Source organism: Bos indicus, chromosome 5 (genome assembly GCF_029378745.1).
Source record: "Bos indicus isolate NIAB-ARS_2022 breed Sahiwal x Tharparkar chromosome 5, NIAB-ARS_B.indTharparkar_mat_pri_1.0, whole genome shotgun sequence".
NCBI lineage: Eukaryota > Metazoa > Chordata > Mammalia > Artiodactyla > Bovidae > Bos > Bos indicus.
Genome location: NC_091764.1, coordinates 117,224,773 through 117,250,678, shown reverse-complemented (window position 1 = coordinate 117,250,678; position 25,906 = coordinate 117,224,773). Strand labels below are relative to the sequence as shown.

The 25,906-nt window shown below is 58.5% G+C and overlaps 1 protein-coding gene across 2 annotated transcripts in view; it reads left to right on the top strand.

Annotated features, from left to right (window-relative positions):
* Positions 1-25,906, top strand: part of CELSR1 (cadherin EGF LAG seven-pass G-type receptor 1) — a 145,957-nt gene that overhangs the window by 69,104 nt on the left and 50,947 nt on the right. For both annotated transcript variants that reach the window (XM_070790585.1, XM_019959994.2), the window contains exons 3-5: positions 6,384-6,606; positions 12,041-12,156; positions 12,535-12,623. In XM_070790585.1, coding sequence (XP_070646686.1) covers positions 6,384-6,606; positions 12,041-12,156; positions 12,535-12,623 — 428 coding nt within the window. The remainder of the gene's footprint in view (positions 1-6,383; positions 6,607-12,040; positions 12,157-12,534; positions 12,624-25,906) is intronic.

The following is a 25,906-nucleotide window of genomic DNA, read 5'->3' as shown; positions in this document are numbered from 1 at the left end:
TCGGCTGGGCAGGTATGTGTCTGGCTCCCCGAGGCGGAGGGTCTCTGTGGAGCGGCAGGACTGGCTGGGAGCCAGGTGGGCTTTCTGGAAAGCTCCCCTGGGTGTTCTGTGGGGAGCCAGCAGATCTATGAGGCGCTGAGCCGCTGCGGGGGGCCCAGAGGCCCAGGGGTGGTCGCGGCGGTTGTGCAGATCGGGCTGGTTTAGACTGGGGTATGACCGACAGTGGAGGCGAGTGACTCGGGCTTGGGGGGTGGCTCAGGCCCTGGGGGTGGCACAGACCCTGGGGGTGACTCGGGCCCTGGGGGTGACTTGGGCCCTGGGGGTGACTCAGTTCCTGGGGGTGACTCGGGCCCTGGGGGTGCACTGGTGAGGACAAGGCAGGAGGGGTGGGTGGCTCCAGGGCTCTTGGCCACCCTCCTCCGTGGTGGCCGCAGGACCCTCCCTGGGTGGGGGACCCAGAGAACAGACTTGGTTTGGGGAGACAGGTTTGAGGCCTGGGTTTGTGGGGCAAGAATGGGAGGAGCGGGTGGGCGGGTGTCGGCCCAGAGAAGGGGCCCGAGGTGTGGCCGTGGAGCTGTGGAGCCGGCCCCTCACTGGCCGGCTGGAGAGGCCGGAAAGAGCATCCCAGGGGTCAGGGAAGCCAGAGCCGGTGAGTCACCAGGTCCCTGAGAAACCGGGATCGCAGCCCTGCAGGCTCTGGTGCAGGCCCCTGAGGCAGCGTTTACCGGGAGAGCGGTTTTAGGGCGGACGCAGAGGCCAGCAGGGGGCTGGGTGGTGTCCCCCCAGGTTCATATCCAGAACCTCAGAATGTTGGGAGCAGGGTCTCTCCAGGTGTAATCCGTAAGGCTCCCAGTGATTAGTGAACATCGTCCCGGACTCGGGGTCCACCTGAACCCAGTGACTGGAGTCCTTATAAGAGAGAGGATGGGGAGACGAGACCCAGGGAAGATAGCCACGTGACCACGGAGGCAGAGATGAGGGATGCGGAGGCCACAACCCCAGGAACACGGGTCGGGGGGCCTGACAGCTGGAGGAGGCGGGAAGGAGCCCCCCTGGAGCCTGCAGAGGGAGGTGGCCCTGCTGACACCCCCAGATCTACGAGAGAATTCGTTTTTGTTCCCTTTAAGTCCTCTGCTTTGCCGTATTGTCACAGCAGACCCAGGAAACAAATACAACTACCTATGAGAAAAGAAAAACCTTTTGTGCTTAAAACAAATAATTTCATGGCAACTGAGCTTTATTTGCAGTTGATTTAAAGTTGCACTATGGGTTAAGCAGAGGAATGGAGGAACCCCGCAAGGCAGCACGCCCTTTCTGCAGCACGGCAGAGGCCCTGCAGCAGCGGGCTGAGCGGCTGCGGGGCCGCGGGCAGCACACATCCTGCTGGGCTGTCCTCCCTTCCCCAGGGCCGCCTGAGGACCCAGGCTTCCCGGCAGCTGCTGGAAAACCACCCGTGAGCAGGAGTACGGCGGGCAGAGTCAAATGCAGGCCTCAGAACTGAACGGAGGGCACGCTCGCTCTCTCTGTGCAGGGCCCTCCTTCTCTGGGCCCAGGCAGCTGGGAGCCCGTTGCGGGAGGTGGAGGGGTCCAGACGTCCCGTTGGCTCGAGGGCAGAGCCCGTGAGCCGCCGCTGTGGCCTTGGTGGGGGCGGGGCTGCGCTTGCCTCCCGGTGACATTGACCACCGGGGCGAGCCCAGCAGGGCAGGGTTCCGGGCGCTGTGGGGAGGGCCGGGCCAGGCCCCCCTTTGTTTGCCGTCACGGCTTAGGGAGCGCGGCCCGCCCCGGCCTCTCACTGCCGCTTTATTACTTCAGAACACGCTGTGCTTGGCCCTCGACCCGCCAAGCTGGGACTTGGAGAGCAAACAGTCCCAGACGTCACATGGATTTTAAAAGGGGAGATTAGAGAATCTGAAGTGAATGAAGAACAAATACACCTTCGGCTAAGCATTTACAATTAATGAATAGAATTTAAGAAGGCTGCGAGCCGCCCACCTGGGAAGGGGCCAGGAGCAGGGCTTAGTGTGAGAGTGTGAGAGTGTGGGTGCATGTGTGTGCATGTGTGTGCGTGTGGCTGAGGGCAGGTGTGAGGGTGCAAATGCGTGTGTGGGTGTGAATGCTTGTGAAAACGTGAGCGTGTGTGTGACGGTGCGAGTGTCAGCAGCGTGTGACTGGGTGTGAGTGAGGGCGCGTGTGTGCATGTGTGTGAGGTTATGCGTGCCCACGTGCGCGTGTGTGTGCACAGCCTGCTTGGCGTCTGTGGCGGGCGGGGTGGGGCGCCCTGGTGACCCCAGAGCCGGCGGGGAGACCAGAGGGTCTGCCCCGATGGTGGAGCCCAGAGTGGGGTGTGCGGCTGGGTGGGCCTCTCCTTTCCAAGCAGCGTGTGAAACCTCTGCTCACAAGTCATTTGGGGGCAGCTGCCTGCTAAGGGAGAGCAGGTGGGTGTCCTGGGTGGGCCTGTGGTCTCTCCCTTCCCTGCCTGGTGGGGAGGAAGGGGATGGAAAAAAAAAATCCGCCTGACCCTGCCAGGCCCTGGGGGTGGACACAGCCCTGGGTGGGGGCTCGGCCTGGGCCCCTGGCCTGGTGGTCCGTGTGCGGTTATGAAATTCAGTAAGAGCTCAGCGGTTGAAACTCTCCTGCCTGTGTTTGAGGGGCTCAGGCTGGGTCACCTTCGCTTAGCAAGTTGTGTGTCCTCAGCTGTCGCAACCTGGGGAGGAAGATACTCCGGGGAAGGAGAGGAAATTCAGATTTCCCTGGTGCCCCGCTTGTTTCCGAGGATTGTCATGCTAATTACAGATCAGTTTCACCTGCTCCTCAAAAATAAGCTCTTGTGAAGCGTTCCCTCTCAGTGACGGATGGAGTTTTCTTACACCTGTCAGTTACCAAGCTCTCGAAAATAAGAACGTTCAGAGGTTGGCCTCCCTGAGAAACAGACCCCAAGGCCCAAGATCCGCCTTCCCAGGAGCCACGCCTGGGCAGGGGCTGGGGACGGGGGCTCACGGGGCTGCCCAGAGGAGAGGCTGGGCCTCAGCAGTGCAGCAGCAGAGGCCTCTGTGACCCCACATCTCAGCTCTGGCGATGCAGTGCAGAGGAGGCTGCCCTGGGCTACGGGGCTGAGCTTCCCCACCTCCCTGTGGAGCTGTCGCTGGCTGTGAGCTGCCCCAGCGGGGGCCATGCCACTGTGGGTGAGGAATTTCGGGGGGAGGGTCTGAGTGCAGGGTCGCAGCTGTGAGTGGTCGTCACCCAGCCCTCCAGAGCCTCTGTCCTGGTGGGGCATGTGGGGTACACACAGTGGGGTACCCACTCTCCACCATATCCAAGAATTAATGATCGGGACTTCCCTCGGGGTCCAGTGGTTAAGAATCCACCTTGCAATTCAGGGAATGCGGGTTCCGTCTCTGGTTGGGGAACTAAGACCCCACGTGCTACAGAGTAGCTCAGCCCACGTGCCACAACTCGAGTCCGTGCGCAGCAAGGAAAGATCCTGGATTAACACAGCGAATATCGTGTGCTGTGACCAAGACCCACCGCCGCCAAAGTTTAAAAAGCTGATGATAAATTTTAATATCACCATCCAGTTTGTTCACATTCCCAATTGACTCATATGTGACTGCTACCATCTGAATTGCATCCGCCCTGCCCCCAAATTCACAGGTTGCAGCCCTAGCCCCCAGTAGGACTGTGGCTGGAGGTGGGGCCTGCAGGGAAGTAGTTCAGGTAAATGATGAGGGTGGGCCCCCATCCGATAGGGTCAGTGTCCTCCAAAGAAGAGACGACAGAGACCTGTGTCTCCCGGTGCACAGCTGTGGAGGACGGGCTCTGTGAGGACAGAGCGAGAGGGCAGCCAGGAGGGAGCCCTCAGGGGAGCCCAGCCGTGCTGGGACCCTGATCTCCCTGAGACTTCCAGCCTCAAGGGCCGTGAGAAATACATTTCATCATTTAAGCCCCTGGCCTAAGGTATTTTGTGATGGAGGCCCAAGCAGACTGAGACAGTCGGGAATGTATTCGCACAGTTCAGTGTTGAAGAGGCACAGAAGGGCACCCAGGGACACCCGTGTCTGAGGACCCTGGTGACTCCAGTTCCAGGGTGGTGCTGCCTCTGTGCACCCAGGCTCCTGATGCTGGGTGCCACCAAGCTCTGAGTGTCCTATCTCTTCATACCTGAGAGCTCTAGCATCACAAAGGAAAGATTGATCAGTGTGACTGCACCCAGATGTAATACTTCTGTTGCTGTTGTTGAGTCACTCAGTCACAGCTGACTCTCTGACCCCATGGACAGAGGAGCCTGGAGGGCTTGCTTCTTCCCAGGCAAGAATATTGGAGCGGGTTGCCATTTCCTACTCCAAGGATCTTCCTGACCCAAGGTTCAAACCCACGTCTCCTGCACTGCCAGGCTTTATATTTGTATTATAAAAATGTATATTATACTTGTATTTATATATTTATATTCTTTACCACTGGGCCACCAGGGAAGCCCTATAATATTTTTATGTGCCACAAATACAAAAATAAATTGAAAGTTAAACTTAAGCCAGGAGGGAGTTGTCATAGAAATGGTAGAACATAATTTCTGAAATTTACAAGGAGCTTGTATACAGAATAAAACAAGACCAACCATCTGATCGAAAAATGAACGCAGGAATCATCGGGCAGTTCAGAGAAAGGAAAAGGATGTTGCCAGTAAAATTCGGGCAGATGTTGCACCTCAGCAAAAATTAATGCAAATAAAACACCTTGGAGATTCATTTGTCAGAAATATAAAATATTTTACAGATTGATCACCACCCTGTGTTGGTGAGGATATATGAGTTTGTGCATCCTTTTGTGGAGGGCAGTTTGGAAATACTTATCAAGTGCGTACCTTGATTCACCACTTTCAGGAATTTTCTCTGGAGAGATATTCTTAAAACACACCAAGGACGTGTATCAGAAAGTTATCCGCGGGGGCCTCCTCAGTGGCTCAGTGGCGAAGAACCCGCCAGCCGAGGCAGGAGTCACGGGTTTGATCCCTGATCCGGGAGGCCCCCATGTGCCACGGAGCAGCGGGGCCCGTACCCCGCGACTCCCGAGCCTGTACTCCAGGGTCTGCGCTCCGCAACGGGAGAAGCTGCCGAAGTGAGAAGCCTGGGGACCACGACTGGAGAAAGCCCTTGCAGCAGCGAAGACCCAGCGCAGCCAGAGACAAATAATTAATAATTTAAAAAGTGGTCTGCAGTATAAGCGAGTTATAAGCAGCCTACCTGTCCATCAGCAGTAGAAGGAGAAACATCGGTGATTTGGGTTCTGATGGGGTCCTCTAACAGAAGACTGTGCAGCCACTGGGAGGAAAGAGGAGAAGCTCTGAGTGCCCACAGGCAGGGTCTCCACGGTACCCCTGGCCCTGAGCCCACATGCGGGCGGCAGGGCACCCCGCTCTCCTGTCTCCTCCGGTGGGACCTGCAAGAGACTGAAGATTTTCCAGGCCTCACTGTTTACATGGTGATTTTTTTTTTTTAGTGTGTGAATGTAATACTCTTATTTTAAATGTATTCATTAAGGGACCGCCCTGGTGGTCCGGTGGTTAGGACTCCACGCTTCCACTGCAAGGGGCGTGGGTGCGATCCCTGGTTGAGGAACTAAGATCCCACATGCTGAGTGGCACGGCCAAAAAATTTTTTTAAATGCGTTCATTTAAAACTCAGTACCTGGTGAAAATATGGGTGAGAGCTGGGGAATTTCCGGTTGTTGGAAGCACCTGTTGGTCTGCGGGTCTGTGAGGGTCAGCGATGCCCACCCTGTGACACGCAGGCCTGGCTGTGTTCCAGGGAGTGAGGGTCATGCAGCCAGGCCCCCGCAGCGGCCTCACCACTGATGGGCAGCCTGGGTCTGGTAGGCCTCTGGGGCAGAGACGGTCAGCCTGGGCTCCCTGGTCAGTGGAAGCTTCCAGAACTCCCCTGCCATGGGGGTAGCGGGGGTGGGGGGGGTTGGGGGGGGTTGGGGGGGGTTGGGGGGGTTGGGGGGCAGTTAGGCCACAGGGAGGCCGTTGGAGCACAGCTGGGGGCCAGTGTGCAGGACAGACTTGATTACAGGATCAGAGCCCAGCATGGTCAGGGGGGCAGTGGGTCTGCGTGGGAGGTGAGGGGCTGGGGGCGCTCTGAATGACCCTGGCCGGCTCCTGGGTCTCTGACGAGCCCCGGGATGCCCAGCCGTCATGCAGACATGGGTGTGGGGAGGGCACGGGGCCCTCTCAGCATTCTCAGTCTTTCTAGGTGGGGCTCTTGGAAGAGCGCCGGGCTCAGCTGGGGGTTCAGAACGGGTGGGGTGCCCCTCCCCTCCCCCTCCCCTCCCCTCCCCCTCCCCCCACCAGGCTGCCGTGTGACCCCCTCTCTCCCGCTCCGTCCCCCCAGGCGAGCACTGCGAGGTGAACGCGCGCTCCGGCCGCTGCGCCCACGGTGTGTGCAAGAACGGGGGCACCTGTGTGAACCTGCTCATCGGCGGCTTCCACTGCGTGTGCCCCCCCGGCGCGTTCGAGAGGCCCTACTGCGAGGTGACCACCCGGAGCTTCCCGCCGCAGTCCTTCGTCACCTTCCGGGGCCTGAGGCAGCGCTTCCACTTCACCGTGGCCCTCGCGTGAGTGCCCGAGTCCCCGCCCGTGCTGGAGGTTGGGGTGTGGTCTCGGGTCTTGGGGCGGCCCTCCGGCCCTGCATCCACGGTCGCCCTGGCCAGTGCTGCCTGCAGGACCCCGTGCAAATAGACGGTGTGGCCCCTGATTCAGGGGCTTCCCCTGTGGCTCAGCTGGTGAAGAATCCGCCTGCAATGCAGGAGACCCCGGTTCGATTCCTGGGTCGGGAAGATCCGCTGGAGAAGGGATAGGCTACCCACTCCAGTATTCTTGGGCTCCCTGGTAGCTCAGCTGGTGAAGAATCCACCTGCAATGCGGGAGACCTGGGTTCAGTCCCTGGGTTGGGAAGATCCCCTGGAGAAGGGAAAGGCTCCCCACTCCAGTATTCTGGCCTGGAGAATTCCATAGACTGTATAGTCCCATGGGGTCGCAAAGAGTCCGGCACGACTGAGTGAGTTTCACTTTCACTTCACTTTCCCCTGATTCGAAAGTGAGAAATTTCCAGTTGGCAACAGCAGAGCGTTAACGAGCCTGGGGCCCTGTTTGCCCAGCTCCCACGCCTGTGAAGCCAGCCCAGACGCCCTGGTGCTGCCCACCTGCCACCACACAGGCACCTCTGCCATCCAAGTGCCCAGAAACAGGGGGCAAGGGCTTGGGACTCAGACTCGGCGTGGGCTCCTGTGAGGTCTCTGGCGAGCTGGGTAACAAGGGCGAGTGGCCTCACCACTTTCAGCCCTGGTCCCTTAACCCGTAACCGGGAGCAGGTTGACTGCACGCTCGGGCCATTCTTTTATTTTTTCATCTTTTTCTCCAAGAGAATTTGGATTTAACTTTTAATTTTTAAGATCTACTGTAAAGATTTTTCTCAAGTCCAACTTAGTAGAATAAGGTGTTTTCTGTGTTTGGTGAGCATTTGGGGACGCAGTCTTTGGGGACACAGTCTTCATGGGAGTGCGCCATCCGTGTGCCCCAGAACCAGATGCTTGCTCTGAGCTGCCCTTTGGAGCTCGGGGCCTCTTGGGGCAGGATGGCGCAGCTCCTCTCCTGAGGGTCCTGCCCCACCCGGGGAAGCCCTCCCCTATCTACCCCCCGCCACTGCACTCAGGTCCTCTGAGTCCTTCACCCCCATGTCTCCCTGTCTGGCCGCTTCTCTCCCAGTTTCCAGCATCTTGGCCTGGGCCACCATCCTCCCCTCGGCTGACAGCTGTGGTGTCCTCGACTCTCAGCCCGCGCCAGGGGGATCCGGGCCCGCCTGCCACCCGGGGTAAAACCCAGCTTCTGAATATGGCACTTGGCGGCCTCCCTGTGCTGACCCCTGTGACCCCGATCCTGGCGGGGGCCGTCCTCACCTCCTGATGCTCTGGCCCCGCCCAGCCCTGCGCGGGTGTTTCCTCGGCCCCTACCGCCTGCCCCCATCCCGTCTCCCGCTGCTTCCTTCAGGAAGCCCGGTGAGCAGGCCGGCCACGCCTGCATTCCAGTGCTGGCCGTCCAGGCTTGGCCATCGCCTGCTCGACTGCTGCCTTCAGCCTCCGATGCCCCTGCTTGCGGGATCCGGCTGCCGTCCACCCTGCCTGCCCCTAAGGTCCTGTGGAGGACACACAGTTAACACGGGGCTTGTACATTGGCGAGTTTTCTACATTGTGGCCCAAATCTGCTCGCTGTAAACCCATCCCCCACACTGGCTGGTGCCAGGATTCCTGGCCCTGATATTTTTTTTCCTGGTTGTCAGATGATTCGATTGGGCTCAAGTCTCTGAAGCAGATGCTCGTCCTTAGAAGCCTTTAAATGGCCCTTTGGGTTCCCTGGCTGGGATCCGGGCTTCAGCCCCAGGACTGCTGTGCCCGTGCCTGTCCACCCGCTGGCCAGAAGCTCCTCACGGGCTTCTTATCCTGCGTCCTGACACCCAGGGGCCCAGAGGCCACGAGCGGCTGACTGGTAGTTCCATGCCGACACGGTGTGAACACTTACTGTTCCCCACCTGTAGCCTGGAGATGTCACTGGGGGGCCTCCTGGCCTCCCAGAACAGGGGCTCTTCCGCCCGGTGGGGGTGGAAGGGGTTGAATTGCAGAGGGCAAAGCTTCCAGGCATTCTCAGTGGTCTGGAGTGCCGGCTGGGGCCCTACAGAGGTGGGCAGACCCCTGAGCCCCCAAACCCACCTGGGCCCGCCCACCTTGTCCAGCTCCAGCCCCCCGGTAGGTTCTCGGGCTTGGACATTCGCACTGGGTACAGATGTGTCCTCTTGGAGGGCATTCCGTTTACAGACGCAGGTCCCTGGTGAGATACCTTCTGGGCTCTGCCCAGCTCATCACAGACCTCAGCGTGGACCGCTCAGTGGCCAGCCTGCTTATCCTAATCTGCAGGCATTTCCCCGTTCAGCCCCCTTCCTGAATCTTCCTCGGAGGCCAGCTTTAATGAAAGAGCAAGAGTGGCCCTCATCCGTGAGCGTGCCTGTCCTGGATCCTTTGAGCATCGCCCCCTTTCCCGGCAACTTGGAAGGAGAGTGGGAGACACAGCTCTGGTCGGCCCCCTGGCCCGACTGCAAGGCTGGAGTGGTGTTTGATTCCAAGGGCAGTTGCGAGGTTTGGGCCGTGTGGAGCCCGCTGTTGGGGGTGATTGCTGACATCTTGGTGCACGGTTCGCGGCGCCACCACAGCCTGTAAACCAGCGAACCAGGGTCCCTCTCCAGGGTGTGGAGAGGGCGCACATGAGTTGGCATGTGCTGTTGACCTCCCACCCTCTCACAGGGCCTCCGTGCCAGGCCCTGGTCCCGGCCCCGCCTGCTCCCAGCCCAGTCCCTCCTCTGCCCGTAAGCCCTGTGCACAGGAGGCCACCGAGTGGGCACAGCCTCCAAAACAAGGGCTCCTCTTTGGCACCCTCGGCAACTCTGCGTGCCATGTGCCTGGATGTTTAGCAGGCTCCTTTGGGTGCCCACCCCCAGGTCAGAGGTGCCCTGTGTCTTCTGGCAGATTCATTGCTCCGGGTGGTTTTGCTGTCTCTGTGGCCGTGGCCGCTCACCACTGGGCATGGCCAGCAGCCCTCCATCGAGGGCAGCGCAGCCACTAAGCTGCAGGGGGCTGACCTGAAAGGTGGCCGGAAGTCCTGGGGTTGGGGAGGGGGGGTGGCCCACGGATGCAGAAACTGGCAAAGGAAGTCTGGCAGCTCCAGACTCAGAAGCTGAAGAGCAGTCGTGTTTAATTCAGCGTCCCTCTAATTCAGCGTGTGTCTCTGCTCGGGAAGTGCAATACTTTAGGTGATCATGTGACAACAATTTAGGGACAGTTTCCCATGGGCCTGATGATGGCTAAGGTGTCCAGGTGACGCCAAACCAGGGAGCGTTCTGCATCAAAAGCAGAATGTGAAAAGTCCCCCAGAGCATGGGCGGGGCCGGGAAGGAGCTGGCCCCCTGCCTGCTGGGGGCTGCGCCATGAGAAAGGTGGGCTGGGGCACTGGCCCAGGGCTTTTGTTTCAGGCAGTTTCTCTGGAAGCTGCGTCTCCCCTTTCTGGCTCTGTTTGCCCAGGGCCTGGGCTCGAGTGGGCGCCTCCGCCCGCCTCCTTTGTCCTTTCTGCTGCCTGGCCCCCTCTCCAGGCTGCGGTTTCTGTTTCTGGCCTTTCTTCTTTGGCGCTGTTCAGACCCTGCCCGGGGCCCCAGGGCTCTTCGTTAGCTCTTCCATCCTGGCAGTGCAGGGGGCCCACCCCTGAGGACCCTCCCGCACTGACCCTCTGCACCGGCTCCCACCCTGGTCCAAAGAGAAACCCACACCTGTCAGACCTGCAGAAGGGGAGCAGGTGCGGCCCGCGGGTCTCAGGAAGAGAGCCGCTGTTAATTCAGCTCCTCTCTTCTTCTGCCTGCTGGCTCCACATTTTGCTCTGCAGGTATTGTTTGGGTTGTCATTGGCGCCCGCTGCCTCTAAACCGAGGGGCTGCCAGCTGTGGGCGGGAGGTGTCAGTTCTGGGCACCTCAAGGAGTGGGAGCTGGGGTCAGGGCTCAACGCTGGCTCCCACAGACCCCTGCCGCACGAGAGGGTAACTGACCTGGAATCAAAGAAAGGACTTTCCCCACTTAATCTTGGGGGAGAGGGACACCCAGCTGTCTCAGGAAACAGTCTTGTGTTTCCCCTGGGATTTGCGGGTTCTTTGTAACCAGGGAGTCCAGGAGGTGTCGGGGTGTGTCGGGGACCCTCGGCTCTGATGGTAGCGGTCTCCTATTGGGTAGGAGGAGATTTCTGAGGCTCTTTGTTTCTTGTCGGAGTAAGTGGTTTTTTACTCTCGATGCTTCAAGTCTGACAAGACTATTTTCACGCGTCTGTTGGTTCACGGGAGCCCCATCCATGCATGGATGCAACACATGGGTGTCACAGACTCTCCTGGACCAGATCTTTCTTGTTTGGTCTTGGAAATGCAGTTGTGAATGAGAGTCATCATCCCTCCCCTTAAAGGATCACTTGTCCTTTTGTAAACATTTTTTTATTTAAAGTTTTTCAGCCTGCGGGATCTTTGTTCCCCGACCAGGGATCAAACCCTCGCCCTTGCAGTGGCACCTTGGAGTCTTAACCACCGGACTGCCAGGGAAGTCCCAGGAGCACGTGTTCTCCTAAAGGAACAAAGAAGCAGGACAATTTCAGAAATGAAATGAGTGGCGTGATAGACTGTGGGCGGGGCACAGTTTAGATAAAACGAGCTGGGAAAACACAACTGCAGCGATGCCTGGGAGGCCTGCAGAGGCGGGGAGTTCACCCCCGGGCAGGAGGCAGCAGGTGCGGAGGCCCCTCCGGGGGCAGGGAAAGGGCAGAGGGACCCAGCGTGGCTGCGGCTGGAGCCTGCTGGTGGAGACGAGGGGCTCCGGCCTGAGCTGGTCATCGGCACCTGCTTTCCGTGCCCTGGGGGCACGCGTGAGTCTGCCCCCCTGAGCAGCAGGCACCCTGCCTGTGTTCAGTGCCCAGACATTCCCCGTTGGTAGAGCGTCTGTGTCACCCTCCTAGAGCATCATACGGAGGTGGTGGTAACCAAGCTCCCCCCAGAATCTGCTTTGCTCCTTCCAGAAAAGAACGTCGTTAATCAGGATTTGTGCTATTTGTATGTTAAGTCTTGTCCAACTCTGCAATCCCATGGACGGTAGCCCGCCAGGCTCCTCTGTCCATGGGATTCTACAGGCAAGAACACTGGAGTGAGTCGCCATGCCCTCCTCCAGGGGGTCTTCCTGACTCAGGGATCGAATCCGCATCTCTTGTGTCTCTTGCATTGGCAGGCGGGTTCTTTACCACTAGCTCCTCCTGGGCTGTCAACTTCTGATGTGCAAGAGAGTCCCGGGACCAGGGTCTTGGCTGAGCGTGGCCTGTGCTGTCACCCACTCTGGCTGGGCCGGTCGCCCTGGGCGCCCCGCCCCCGGCCACCTGCAGATTCCACCCTGGGGTCATTCATTGTGTGATGTGTTCTGCCCCCAAGGTTTGCCACTCAGGAGAGGAACGCGCTGCTGCTGTATAACGGCCGCTTCAACGAGAAGCACGACTTCATCGCCCTGGAGATTGTGGACGAGCAGGTGCAGCTCACCTTCTCGGCAGGTAAAGCCTCCCGTGCGGGAAGGAGCTGCCCTCGGGCTGCATCCCAGGCACTTGGTTGGTTAAAACCACCCCATCCTGCAACAGCGCCCTCTAGCGTGCCAATCCCTGGTTCTCCACCTGGAAATCCATCCTGTGGCGTGGGGGCGTGGGGGGGGATCCCCGAACGCACAAAGATGTTCATTGCAGCGCAGTTTATAATGCTGTAGGCACAGCTCCAGTGTCCAGAGACTGGGGAATCCTGCGCTCTCTGTAGGATGAACATATTGACAAAGCCGTTGAAAACGTCTTCCCGGTTGCTGGGGAGAACGCGGGTCCAGAGGGTCAGAAGGCCTTTTCGCCTTGGGTCTCTGCTCACTGCTCCTCTCTCCGGCCCCGCAGGCGAGACCACGACCACGGTGGCGCCGCAGGTTCCCGGGGGCGTGAGTGACGGGCGCTGGCACGCCGTGCAGCTGCAGTACTACAACAAGGTAGGCATCCCGCCGCCCGCCCCGCCGGCAGCCCCGGCCCATGCGCCGAGGTGCAGATAAGTATGCCGGGTGGCAGAGTTACGTAGGAAACGAGCATCTGTTGAGGGTCTGTGTGAAGATACCCAAGCCCCGCGGTGTGGCAGATACTCCCTCAGGGAGCGCTGGGACCCCAGAGATCACCCGACCCCCAGGGCAGGACGCAGAAAGAGCTTATTCATTGCGGCTGCCTCGGCCGAGCCATTACTGGGGGCTGAAATCCCAGGCCATTCAAACACAGTTCCAAAGCCTAAACCTTCCCTGCCTCCCTGGATGAAACCCGAGAGGCAGAAGGCTCTCCCAGGAAACGCTGTGAAGGTCTGGGCGTTTTTGGGGGGTTTCCTTTCATTTTGCTGTTTCTTGACTCCTTGCTAGTTTTTGCATCAGAATGCCCCGCTTTCCAATTGCCGGGGATTTGGCAAGCCTCTCTTTTCCTTCTTGGGGAACTCTGGGGCGCCTCCCCCTCATGGCGTTCAGCCACAGACGTGGGCCTGGCTTGGCTCGCAGACAAGGGGTCCCCGCTCGGTAAGGGATACGCCCACGGAGAAAGAGCGCTGCCTTTCAGCCTTTGGACACAGTGGGGATCTAACTCTCCACGTCTCCACCGCCCTGAATGTGTAGCCCCTGGCAGTGATTGCCCCGCAAGGTGACCCTGGTTTTTTGCCCCCACCTGAGGGCGGGCGCTCCCGTTGCCCCGCCCCGGGTAGAGGGCGGCCGGATTCTGACTCGGGTGTGGAACTCGGCGCCGTGTTTGTGATGAGGGCCGGGGTGCAGGTCTGAAGCGACGCAGGGGCTGGTGTCCCTCTCGGGAGCGTGAGGACCAGGTGGGAGGTGTCCACAGCTGCCTGGGACAGACGCCCCGCGCTTCCCGCTCTGTTAGGCCCGGGCCATGGTCTTGGCGGTGGCCGTGTTACCCGACGCAGGGCCGAGTGTGAGAGCTAAGGACGTGGGCTGGGGGCTGGGTGTTGGGTGGGGGGCCCAGAGGGAGGCAGGGCGCCCCCAAAGACACGGGGGCAGTTTCCTCGCTGCCCCGTCGTGCGTGCAGGAGCCTTCTCCTGCGGGTGTGCCCGTGGCCATTTGGGACAGTCATTAGCCAGCGCGAGGCACCCACCTCCTTCCCACCTGGAACAGCCTCTTGTGGCCGCAGTGGGAGATGAGGGGTGTAGGGGGACCCTCAGAGCTGACCTCCCAGGGCTTGAGGACGGACGGATCCTCAGCTTGGGTTTTTCTCTCTGCGGGGTCTTAACCCACCCAACCTCCTTTCCCCAACCCGTGGGCCTTTCTGACCTGATTCAGCTGCTCTGGAGGAAAGCAGGGGTCCCCCCAGGGACCCCCAAGGGAGTTCTGCCCCACAGCCCACTCGAGGTCAGATGCTTTCTGACCCATCTCTCTGCCCTGGAGGCAGCGTGCTGAGCAACCGTAGGAGCCGCGGGGCAGCAGCTCTCAGCTGGCGCAGGTGTGAGGGCTGCCCGAGCCTCCTGGAGGGCCAGGCGCCCACAGCACGGGGCCCCGTCCACCGAGCAGGGATGGCCGGCTCTGACCTCAGGGCCTTGATGTGCTCCAGCCAGTCCGGCAGTGGACGGCCCTGATGCCCCAGGTCGTGGCGATGACTTTCCCACGTCCAGATGGGACCAGCAAGAAGCCATGTTGGTGGCAGGGCTCCTGCAAGGCCGACCCCCTCCTGGCGCACAGATGGGGGACACGGGGGTCAGTGGTTCTCTGGGGCTCTTGAACCTGTGGTTCTCTGACTCAGACGCCTGTGGGCTCTTTGTCAGGATGCTGCACACGCCCTCGAGTAGAACGAAGGGAAAGTTAAGAGTCACAGCGGTGCTCCAGGGCCACGCGGCAAGGACGAGGTGCCCGCCGTCTGACCTTCCTGCCTCTGAGCTCTCAGCCTCTGGCCTCCTCCCCTTGCCGGCAGGGCCAGGACCCCAGGGAGGGGCCGTCCCTGGTCATCCTCTGGGGGGAGGATGCGTGCGTCCGGGGGGCTTCCCGCCCAGTAGGGTGCCAAGGAGACCCCCGGGGGCCCTGCTTCACGTCAGGGAAGCACCCATGGTACCTCTTCCTTCCTGCTTGTGTGGGAAACATACCTCCCGGGGCCGGCTGAAGACTGGGCTTGGGGGCTGAGTCGGCCTCGACTCCCCAGCAGGGTCAGCTGCCAGTGGTCCCAGCTGAGCAGAGACGGGGCCTCTGGCTCGGCCCGCCCAGCCCTGGTCCCAGGGCGTCCATCGGCCTCCGACGTCGCCAAGGCCTGCCTGCTCACAGTGCCCCTGCAGGCGGCCCCGAGAAACAAACTCCCTCCTGAAGGGGCCCCCGGGGAGGAGGGGCCCAGGAGACGTGGACCCCTGCCACCCCCGCTTCCGATCCTGAAGCAGACCCTCCGTGCGGGATTAGGCCTCTCCTCTGGGCCACTCAGCTGCTTCCTCTCTCGCCCGAGGCTGCTGGGTGGAGGCACCCTGCAGTTTGCACGCAGACCTGGAGGCCGCCCCTGTGGTCTGCCTCCGCGCACCATGGGAAGTGCTCGGGATTAGGGCGTCTGTCTCGGGGGCTTTGTGTCTCTCGGGGCCAAGGCGCGGGCTTGTCCAGGCGCAGAGCCCCACCCCCCCCTGGGCCCGGGCGGGGAGCAGCTCAGGCCCGTGTGGAGGGGCTGCGGTGGGGGGCTGCGGGGGCCCGTGGCTGCGGGGGGCCGCGTCAGGATGCGACCGTGGGCAGGAAGGAGGGCAGCCGTGAAGGTGGTCTGTGGGGGGCGGGTCGCTCTGCTCTGCAGCTGTTTGTCTGTCTGTCATCCACGTCGGGTCTGGTCCTCAGGGTGGGTCCTGTGTGGGAAACCCCTGGGGCCCCATGGGGCCTGCCCCCACGTCCACGGTTGCCCTGGGGCCTGTCTGGGCTATTTTACCAGTCACCGCCCCCCACCCCCCGAAACAGGTGGAAACCTCCCCAGGATGGCACAGGAGGGCTTACGACCAAAGGGGACAGGATGTGGGGCTTCCATCCATGTGGGCAGTGCAGAACCCAGGGCTGTGTGAGCCTTGAGGCCGAGAGGGACCGGGAGAGCGCAGAGTGGAACCCGGACAGAAGAAGGAACCTCCTGGCAATGCCCCCCACCCTCAGTCTCCTGTTAGGCCTCCCACTGGCCAAAGGCAGCCAGGAAGCAGAGGACGTGACCCCTTGATAGGGTCCATGCGGGCTGGTCCCCCAGGCAGAAAAGTGAAAGAAAGTGGAAGTCGCTCAGTCGTGCCCGACTCTCTGCGACCCCACGGACTATGCAGTCCATGTAATTCTCCAGGTCAGAATACCAGAGTGGGGAGCCTTTCTCTTCTCCAGGGGATCTTCCCAACCCAGGGATCAAACCCAGGTCTCCCGCATTGTGGGTGGAAGAATCTTACCAGTTGAGCCACATGGGAAGTCCCCCAGGCAGGGAGTCCAGCAAAGTCAGTTCACTTTTTCTTTCTGCTTGGGGTGGCATTTTAAGCGAGAAGGGCCGGTGGCAAAATTCCCTTTCAGTGGAGCTCAGGTGCCCGCTGGAGCTGGGTGTTTTCCTGGGAAGGTATTTTGAAGGCGGACACTTTGTACAAACATGTTGAAGTCCGTCAGGCGCAGGTGGAACCTGGGGCCTCTCTGCTCACACCGCCCATGGAGGTTCGGGGAGGATTTGGAGGGTTTGTGCTCTGGTGAAGACCTGCCTGCCAGCGCAGGAGACTCAATAGACACAGGTTCGATTCTGGGGTGGGGAAGATCCCCTGGAGAAGCAAATGGCAGCCCACTCCAGTATTCTTGCCTGGAAAATCCCATGGACAGAGGAACCTGGTGGGCTGCAGTCTATGGGGTCGCAAGAGTGGGACACGATTGAGCACCCACTCACGCACGCCCACGTGGTCATCACCTGGTCGCAGATGTCTTTTCCTCCGAGGCTGTTGTGCATGATCGATAAACGTTTTCCCCACCAGCTTGCAGAAGGGTCTGTGTGGCTCATGCTTAAGTGATTTCTCTGCACTGGGGACTCGGGTTCAGCATTAGTCAGAGCTCTGTGGAGTGTCTGTCCTTCCCCCTCACCCTTGGGCATCAGAATGTTTGTGTTGAGACCCCCAGGGCCGTGGGGAGGGGGGAGGAGCACCCCCCTGTGGGAGCAACAGGGAGCAGACGTCTCTGCTCTTCGCAGGGAGGACAGTCTCTCGCTGAGCACCAGCAGTGCCCCCAGCGCGGCGGGGGGGACATCTGGAGGGGTTACTTGGAGGCCTTCGCCCTGTCCAATCAGGCATCTGGGGCGCAGACACATCAGCCAGAAGGTGACTGACGGGATCCTGGGCGGGGCCTCGGCAGGCGGGGCCTGTTCTGGTCCCGGTGACTCCCAGAGGACCGGGTTGTCTCCGGCCTGGTGCTGGAAGCATCTTGGAGCAGTGAGAGCCTGGCTGCACTGCTTCTCTCGGTGCCTGCATCCTGTGCTTCTCACCGAGCAGAGCGTCCCGTGCTGAAGGTTCCAGTGACCCTGGGGGAGGGGCCGCTGGTGTGGGGCTCGGCGGGGACGGCTCCACCCCGGCCGCACTCATCCCCAGGCTCGTCCACGTCCTTCTTGACCTCTCGGGTCTGTGCCGCACATGACGTTCCAGGGGCTCCAGGGAAGTGGGCTCTGCGCGGCATGGTGCAGGGGGGTCTGATTGCCTGATTGTGGTGTTGGGCAAGACTCTTGAGAGTCCCTTGGACTTCAAGGAGATCCAACCAGTCCATCCTAAAGGAAATCAGTCCTGAATGTTCATTGGAAGGACTAATGTTGAAGCTCAAACTCTAATACTTTGGCCACCTGATGCAAAGACCTAACTCTTAGAACAGACCCAGATGCTGGGAAAGATTGAAGGTGGGAGGAAAAGGAAATGACAGAGGATGAGATGGTTGGACGGCATCGCTGACTGGATGGACATGAGTTTGAGTGAACTCCAGGAGTTGGTGGTAGACAGGGAAGCCTGGTGTGCTGCAGTCCATGGGGTCGCAAAGGGTCGGACACGACTGAGCGACGGAACTGAACTGAACCACCCCCAGGCTCAGGGGGCTCCCTCTGCTTCAGCAGATCTTCCAGAAGACTCAAGGGTTTCCACTCAGAACCTTGTTTCAGGCTGGTCTTCATGGAGGTCCTCCTGGTGTCCTGCAGACCTCTGTGGGTTCACCCCTGGGCAGGGCTGCCCGGCCTCCAGGTCACTCCCTTCTGCCCTTTCTTCGTAATACATGGAGCAGTTACTGAGTGCCTGCTGCATGCCACGCATTGTTCTGGGTATGGGATACACAAAAAGACCAAAAAGATAAGACTGTTGTTGTGTAGGTGTGCGTGTTCCAGAGGGCGTGGGGGAGGGTAGGAAGGGAGAGACAGTGAGCAGAGGGAGAGAGAGAACTCGAGGGAGGGAGGAGGTCCGCTTTACCCGCAGAACTCTGGATCCTTTCCGTAAAGGCAGGTATTTAGGAACCAGGATTCAGGTGCGGGATGCACTCGTTGCTCCTAGGGTGTCTCACTCCCAGTCTCTTACTGGGCCAGTAGGGCATGTATATGTATGTACAGGTATGTGTGTGTGCTCATATATACTCATACTGAAATTCATGTTTCTTTCTGTCTCTACTTATTGAAAACTCTGAATTCCGTTCCAGCACCACAGAGTCATTCCAGTTTTTTTCCCCTTCCATGTTTGTAAATCTTTTCTTGCTCAGTGAGAAAACCTGTTCCCATTGCCCTCGGTAAAACTCTTCATTGTCTCAATCACCGTCGTTTAAACGGCCTCCAACCCCAAAGGGCCGCCACCTCCTTGCTCAATCTCAGCCCCCACCAGGCCGCCTCCCCAGCCACCCTTCTCATCCAGCCCAGCCTTGTGACTGCTGCCTCTCTAGGCCCTGAATCTACCGACTGACTCCAACAGGTGCTGGGAACAAGGGACCTTCATAGAGATTTGACATAAGTATTCAATTATTCAGAAAAGGGAAGAAGGGGGAAAAAATGAAGGAAGTTTGTTTAAATTTGTGTTTTTAATTTAAAGGAAATGAAAATACAAAATGCCAAAATATGTGGGATGCTGAGAGGGAAATTCATAGCATTTCATACTCATATTAGAAAAGAGCTGTGCTAGGCTGTGCTTAGTCAACCGGTCGTGTCCAACTCTGCAACCCCATGGACTGTAGCATACAAGGCTCCTCTGCCGTTGGGGATTCTCTAGGCAAGAATACTGAGGCTGCATCTCAAATCGATCATCTCAGTTCCCACTTCAGTTCAGTTCAGTTGTGTCTGACTCTTTGCGACCCCATGGACGCACGCCAGGATAGCATGGACACACGCCAGGTTTCCCTGTCCATCACCAACTCCCGGAAGGCTCCTACTTCAAGAACCTCCACAAAGAAGAGCAAAATAAACCCAAAGCAAGTAGATGGAAGGAGTGAATAAAGACAAGAGCAGAAACCAGAGATTTTTAAAACAGGAAACCAATAGAAAGAATCAATGGAACAAAGAGCTTTGGGAAAACCCGTAATGTCATCAAACTTCTAGCAAGAAAAAAAAAGAGAGGGAGAGAAGATAGGTTAGTAGTATCAGGAATAAATTCTCAATTCCTTGAAACACACACACTGTCGCAAACCAACCAACACGAAATAACTAATTCAAACAACTATGTTACTATTACGGAAACTGTGCTTTAAAAACTCCCCAGGATGGAATCTCAGGCCCTGGTGGTTTCACCTGAGAGTTCTATCAAATGTTTCCAGAACTACACCGATTGTGTACAGTGTCTTTCAGAAAATAGAAGAGGAGGGAACACTTCCTGGGCCATTTTTTTAAGTTAATGTTCCCCTAATACCAAAATCAGATGAAGACAGTACCAAAAAAAAGCTACAGACCAACGTTTCCCATGACTATAGATACAACTCATGTACACAAAGATTCAGAGCAGCTTACATCCCTAACATTCCCAAACTGAATGGTTAACACAGACTGTACATCCACGCACCACGGAACCCGGAATACTACTCAGTAATAAGACAGGAGGAACTTCTGACACATGTAAGAGAAAAGTGTGCTGACCAGGGAGAGCCAGCCAGTCTCATGAGTTTGCGTCAGCAAAGGTCCATCTAGTCAAAGCTATGGTTTAAAGTCATGTATGGATGTGAGAGTTGGACTATAGAGAAAGCTGAGCACTGAAGAATTGATGCTTTTGAACTGTGGTGTTGGAGCAAACTCTTGAGAGTCCCTTGGACTGCAAGGAGATCCAGCTAGTCCATCCTAAAGGAAATCGGTCCTGAATATTCATTGGAAGGCCTGATGCTGAAGCTGAAACTCCAGTACTTTGGCCACCTGATGCAAAGAGCTGACTCATTTGAAAAGACCCAGATGCTGGGAAAGATTGAAGGCGGGAGGAGGAGGGGACGACAGAGGATGAGATGGTTGGATGGCATCACTGACTCAATGGACATGAGTTTGAGTGAACTCCAGGAGTTGGTGATGGACAGAGAGGCCTGGCGTGCTGCAGTCCATGAGGTTGCAAAGAGTCAGACACGACTGAGTGACTGAACTGAACTGAGCTTGCGTGCTATGTGGTTCGATCTGTATATCACTCCTGAAAGAGGGCATGGCAGACCTGGAGCACGGATGAGTGGCTGCCTGGGCTGGGGGTGGGGGTGGGAGGGCCGTGGGTGGGGTCCTCATGCTGATGGAAACACTCTGTATCCTGACAGTGTCGGCGTCCACATCTGGGCCGTGATGTTTGCAGTTGGTGGAAACTGGGTAAAGGGCGCCTCAGACCTCGCTTATTTTTTAGAATTGCGTGTACATCTGAAATTAACTCAAGGGCTTAATTAAAAGAACTTGGAAAGATGGACAAATATGTGCTGGCATACGCACATTTTTTTCCTGAAGGGCACCCTCCTCCCCCCTGAAGCAAGTCCATCAACAGCACGGATCAGATAGCTGTGCTGGGTCCTGAGCCAGCCCACGCGTGGTATCTTGAAACATCAGCTGTTTATTATTCCTGTGATTCGGTGATGGGAGGCATTGTTGCAACTCTTTCTGCAGAGAGTCCGCCGCATGTGGATGCCTTTGGGAATACGGTTAATGAGAAGGGGGGGCCTTTGTGTTCGCTTTAACTTCCTGTGATGTCTTATGTGTTTCATGCTTTCTTTTATTAAAGAATACAGCAGGAGTCATCTGGGTGATGGGCTCGTGAGCCATTTTTGTTTTCTTTTCTGAAAAGTTTTCCGTTTAGAAAATCATTTGATTCAAAGCAGGTACGAGATAAGGAAGCTAAACTCTTTTCAAGTGTAGGTAGGCATTTGCCAAGTCCATCAACGCTTCGTGATGCAGGAGAGGGCCAGGTGGGTGGTTGCCGTCCCCCGGTCTGCACGGGGTCTTCTTAGCCTCGCTCCTCCCGCTCACGGAGGTGGTAGTCTGGGAGCCTTGCAGGCGAGTCGGTGGGACGCGCTGTACACGCTCAGTTCCTGCCGGGCAGGCTCACCCGTTCCAGTCCGAGTCTGCGGTCTGGGGGGTGAATCGTTTTGTTTCTCTCTGGCTGGATTTCTTGCTTTCCTCGGCCAGTTTCTGGGGACAGGAATGGTCCCTGTTGTGTCTGGACTGGTGGGTAGCCAATCTGTGTCTGACATCGATGTTCCCGTGACCACAGTGTGAGCCCAGTGCCCAAGCGGGCGGGGCGCCCACCTGCTTCCTTTCCAAACACGCCCCATCAGAGGGCAGAGTCACCCGCCATGGAAACAGAATCACTCAGCCCCACCCGGGCCCCCGACCCCCGCCTGCCGTGGAAAGTTGCCCGCAGCCCAGAGCTCCAGGCGGCTCCCTGTCTGGTGGCCTCGTGCCTCCACCGGCCGCCCTGTCCCACCCAGCATGCCCAGCTCAGACCCCGTCACCGCCCCCCAATGCTCTGCAATGAAACACTGCCCGCCCCAAGCCCTCTGCCCTCCCAGGCTGCCCCCCTTTCTTCACCCCTACCCCCTGCCGTCCCCAGGACCAGCCTGTCACTGCCGAGGGCCTCACATCCAGCCTGGGAGGAGGACACAGAGGGATGGGGTCGGGGCTGGACGGAGCCCACCTGCCAGCGCCCTCCCGCTCTGCCCTCCCCCCCCACCTTCCCAGCCCTTCCAGGCCTCACCCCTGCCTGCTCCCCACTGACCCAGCCCTGTCCCCACCCCTGCACGGCACCCTAGAGGCCTGCGCACCCGAGGTGGGGGCAGGGAGGCCGACCCGGAGCAGGGTGGAGGCAACTGGGAGGCGCTGGGGGTCTGTAGGGAGAAGCTGAGGGTCCTGGGGTCTCTTTGTGGCCATGCATGCTCTGGGGACAGAGGCAATCCTATTGGGGTCCCAGCAGGAGCAGAAGGGGCTTTGCAAGAGTGTGTGTGTGTCTGTGTGTGTGTGTACATGTGAGTGTGAGTGGATGCTTCTCGAAAGCCTCTCTCTCTTTGTCCGAGAAGGTTTTCCGAAAAGATGACCTGTAGCCTGCAGACCCCGGCAGCCCAGAGACGTGTCATTGCTGACGCCGCCTTCCTTTCTCTCCTGGACCGTTCCAAGGGCCCCTCTGCGGCTCTGGTCCAGCTGGGAGCAGCCGACGTCAGAGTCATAGACTCCAGGGGTTCAGGGCGTGCACTTCTCGTGGGGCGCTTGAGGGGCCTCCCCTTCGTGTTGAGCAGCTTCTGGTCCACAGAGCCCCTAAAAGAAGGAACATGTGTAAATGTTCCAAGAAGGCACTGTGTAAATGGAAAGAACCCTGACCTTGAGCCCTCTGTCTGTCACTGGAGAAGAGACCCCCTTGGAGCAAAGCTGCGTGAACTCCCGGGTTCCCAGAAAACTCAGAGAGCCTGCCCGGCCAGGCAGATACAGATAAGGGACCTGGCCTGGTGGGGACGGCAGCTCCGAGGCTCCTGGCCCCCGCTCACCGGCCCCCGAGCTTGTCTGGTGAAAGCCCACACCTGGGGAGGATCTTTTCCAGAACAAAAGGCGTCCCCACGGAGATCGCTGGGGCCAGTAGGAGGTGCTTCTTCATACGCAGCGCCGAGCGCACAGGCCACGCTCGGTGGACCTCTGCCTCCCAGCCCTGGGTTTTCCCACGTCTGAGCAACTATCACAAAAGCACCTCCTTCGACCTGTGGCCACAGTCCTCAGGAGTCGGGTCACTGCATTGCCTGAGAAATGGACAGCTCTGCGGTGGTTCGTGTTAAGGTGACCAGCTGATTCTGACCCTTGTGAGAAGTCTCTTTTTAATGCTCCCCAAATAAGAAGGGTCCATTCTCACAGCACAGTATTCTGCCGGGCAGCCGGACACATGAGGGACTCAGAGCTGAGCGGTGCTCTGCGCCCTAGAGAAGGACCGGGGACTGCCGCGACGGCGCGCGGAAGCCCGGGCTGCTCGCCGCTCCTGGTCTGCTGCGTGTGGTTTTGCCGTGTGGCCACTTGCAGGATCTTAGTTTCCCTGTGAGAAATTGAGCCTGGGGCCTTGGCAGTGAAACTCCCAAGTCCTAACCACTGGACTGCTAGGGAACTCTTGTATTTTCTTTAAAGGTGTTAAAAAAAGAAGCTATATATTTTTCATGCAGGAAAACAGCGTGGCGAAAATACAGGGAGAACGGCCGTTTGTGTGTATTTTGGCTTTCTTCCCGCCTTTCTTAGCAACAGCGCAGCAGCAACAAACTTCCTGGAATGTTCCCTTCACAAACGTCCCTGTGCATTTAATCCCACCCGGGAGGCCCCGTTTTCACCTCGGTTTTACAGCTGAACCTGGCTCAGGGGTCTGGGGTGGAGAGTGGGAGTCAGGGGACTCTGCTAAGTGGGGTAAGGATGTGACCTCTTGGCCTTTTGGAGGTGATGCTCGTTGGAGGCTGTGGACCTTGCTGTCCCCTGGCCCCTGCCAGCCTTGGGCCCTGTGTGTGACAGCCAGCCCAGTACCAGGGACTCGGCAGGGGGCCCGGGTCCTCTCTTCTGAATGACACTGGACTTAGCCTCTCTCCAGGAGATGCTGCCAAGCTGGACAGTGTGTCCCCTGCCCCAGGTCCCCGGCAGGCGAAGCAGGCAGGAGCAGGTGCCCCTTTCGGCCAGCCGTGCGCCCTGCCTGGTGGCCCCGTCAGGCTTCCATGCAGCAGTGTGCTGCCCACGCCCTGGGGGACACTGTGCCCTTCCTAGGGTGCGGGCGTCCCTTGTCTCAGAGGAAAAGGGTCAAGAAGGCCTGGGCTTAGGTCTTAATGTTAAATTCAAGAAGTAAATATGTTTACTGCTTCAGTTCAGTCGCCCAGTTGTGTCCGACTCTTTGCGACCCCATGAACCACAGCACGCCAGGCCTCCCCGTCCACCACCAACTCCCGGAGTCCACCCAAACCCGTGTCCATCGAGTTGGTGATGCCACCCACCACCTCATCCTCTGTCGTTCACTGCTTCATCTGGGGGAACTCTGAGCTCCTGCCAATTTCACTGAAGAAGGTTCTTGTTGCCGTTTAGGCACTAAGTTGCGTCCGGCTCTTGCGACACCATGGACTGTAGCCCATCAGGCTCCTCTGCTTATGGGATTTCCAGGCAAGAATACTGGAGTGGGCTGCCATTTCCTTCTCCACTGAAGAAGGTGGAATGACTTCTTTTTCTACATTTTATTGAAGTATAGTTGATTTACAATGTTGGGTTTAATTTCTGCTGCCCAGAAAAGGGATTGATAGATATTCTTTTCCACCGTGGTTTTACCCCGGGACATCGAGCATCGTTCCCTGTGGTGTACATGGAAGTTGTACATCTACTCTATATTTAACAGTGTGCAGCCACTAACTTGCATCCCACCCTCCTTCTCTGCTCCTGCCTGGGTGGCTTTGGGGCAAATCCCTCCCCACAAGAGAGGTGGACCTAGCTCTCCATCGCAGAGCCCAGAGTCCCTGTGTGGGGGCCTGGTCAGTGCTCCGGGTCTGGGAGGTGCCGCAGCCTGCCTAGGGGGCGGGAGGGCATTCCCACTTGTGTGTTACAGGCGGGGAAGCTGAGCGTCAGAGTCGCTACCAGAGCATCCAGGGACTGTCTGCACGTGGGGCACCCCCCAGACCCAACCTGGGCCCCCGGGGACGCAGCATCTTGATCTGCTGTTGGAGTTCCAGCAGAGTCCTGTTGGGAGGCTCCCTGGGCGTTTGGTTTGGATCCTGGAAGTGTGTGTGCCTGGGTGTTTTCTCCTCTCGTCCACAAGTTAACATCAGAGAGAAACACCACGCCTGCTTTGGAGGGGGGCCTACTCACCTTTGTGCCTGGACCGGGGCGGGGGCTCACCCACATTTCTCGGTGTGCCCATCGTCCAGTGGGCTTCGTTCGTCCAGCCGGCCCAGTCGTCGGGTCTGAGCCTCACACATACACGTTCCAGGCTGCATTTCCACTCTTTGTGACATTCCTCAGGCCCAGCCGTCTGTGAATTCTTTGATATGAACGTCGGTTAATCATTTCTGACACAGAGCGTGGATCTATTTCGTTCCCAAGACTTGCCCCTCCTGGTATCTGGTTTCGAGCCCCCACCCCACACCTCCTTCCCTTGCAACCAGCATTTGAAATTGAACCCCCATCCGCCTCCCTGATGAGGAATTGTCTGTAGCAGGTTAAAAGGCTGTAGAAATATGAGCACTTCGTGGGGACCAAGCCCTATTGTGTCACAAACAATCCCCACGGGCTGCTCCGGGACCCCTGAATGGAAAAGCCCAGGGAGGGGGGGGTTGCTGCCCAGGGAGAAGAAATAGCTGAAGGGAAATAAAAAGGGGCAGACCCCAAGTGACGACTTGGGGCGGGTTCGCCGGGAGCCAGGAACCCGGATCCGCACAGATTTGCAAAGCTGGTTGTTTTGGCCCCCCCGCCGATGTGCAAGGCATCCTTCAGAACTCTTCTCGGGGGTGGGCACAGTGGGCCTGTCCTCACTGGCCCCGATCCCGCCTGCCCGTGGTGGGCTCTGCTCGGGGCAGCCTGTGGGCACTGAGCAGTGTAGTCTGCCCCTTCTTCAGGCCCTGCTGGCTGGCCTGGGCCTCCAGCTCTTGGATCGTATGCTGTGTCCCCTCGGCCCCTGGGTGTCCACGCCAGGCCGCTGTGGGGTGGGGCTCGGGGTGAGAAAAGGGCAGGGATCCCCCGACTGGGATAGCTGCCCCCTGGGGCCAGGCCCCAGGAGGAGGAGGGAATGTCAGGGCTCGGGCCTTTACCTGTCCTGTGCCCGGAGCCCCTTTCGCTTGAGAAGTAAGGTGACTTATGTCCTGCCACGTGGCCCCTTTATTCCTGGCCGTCT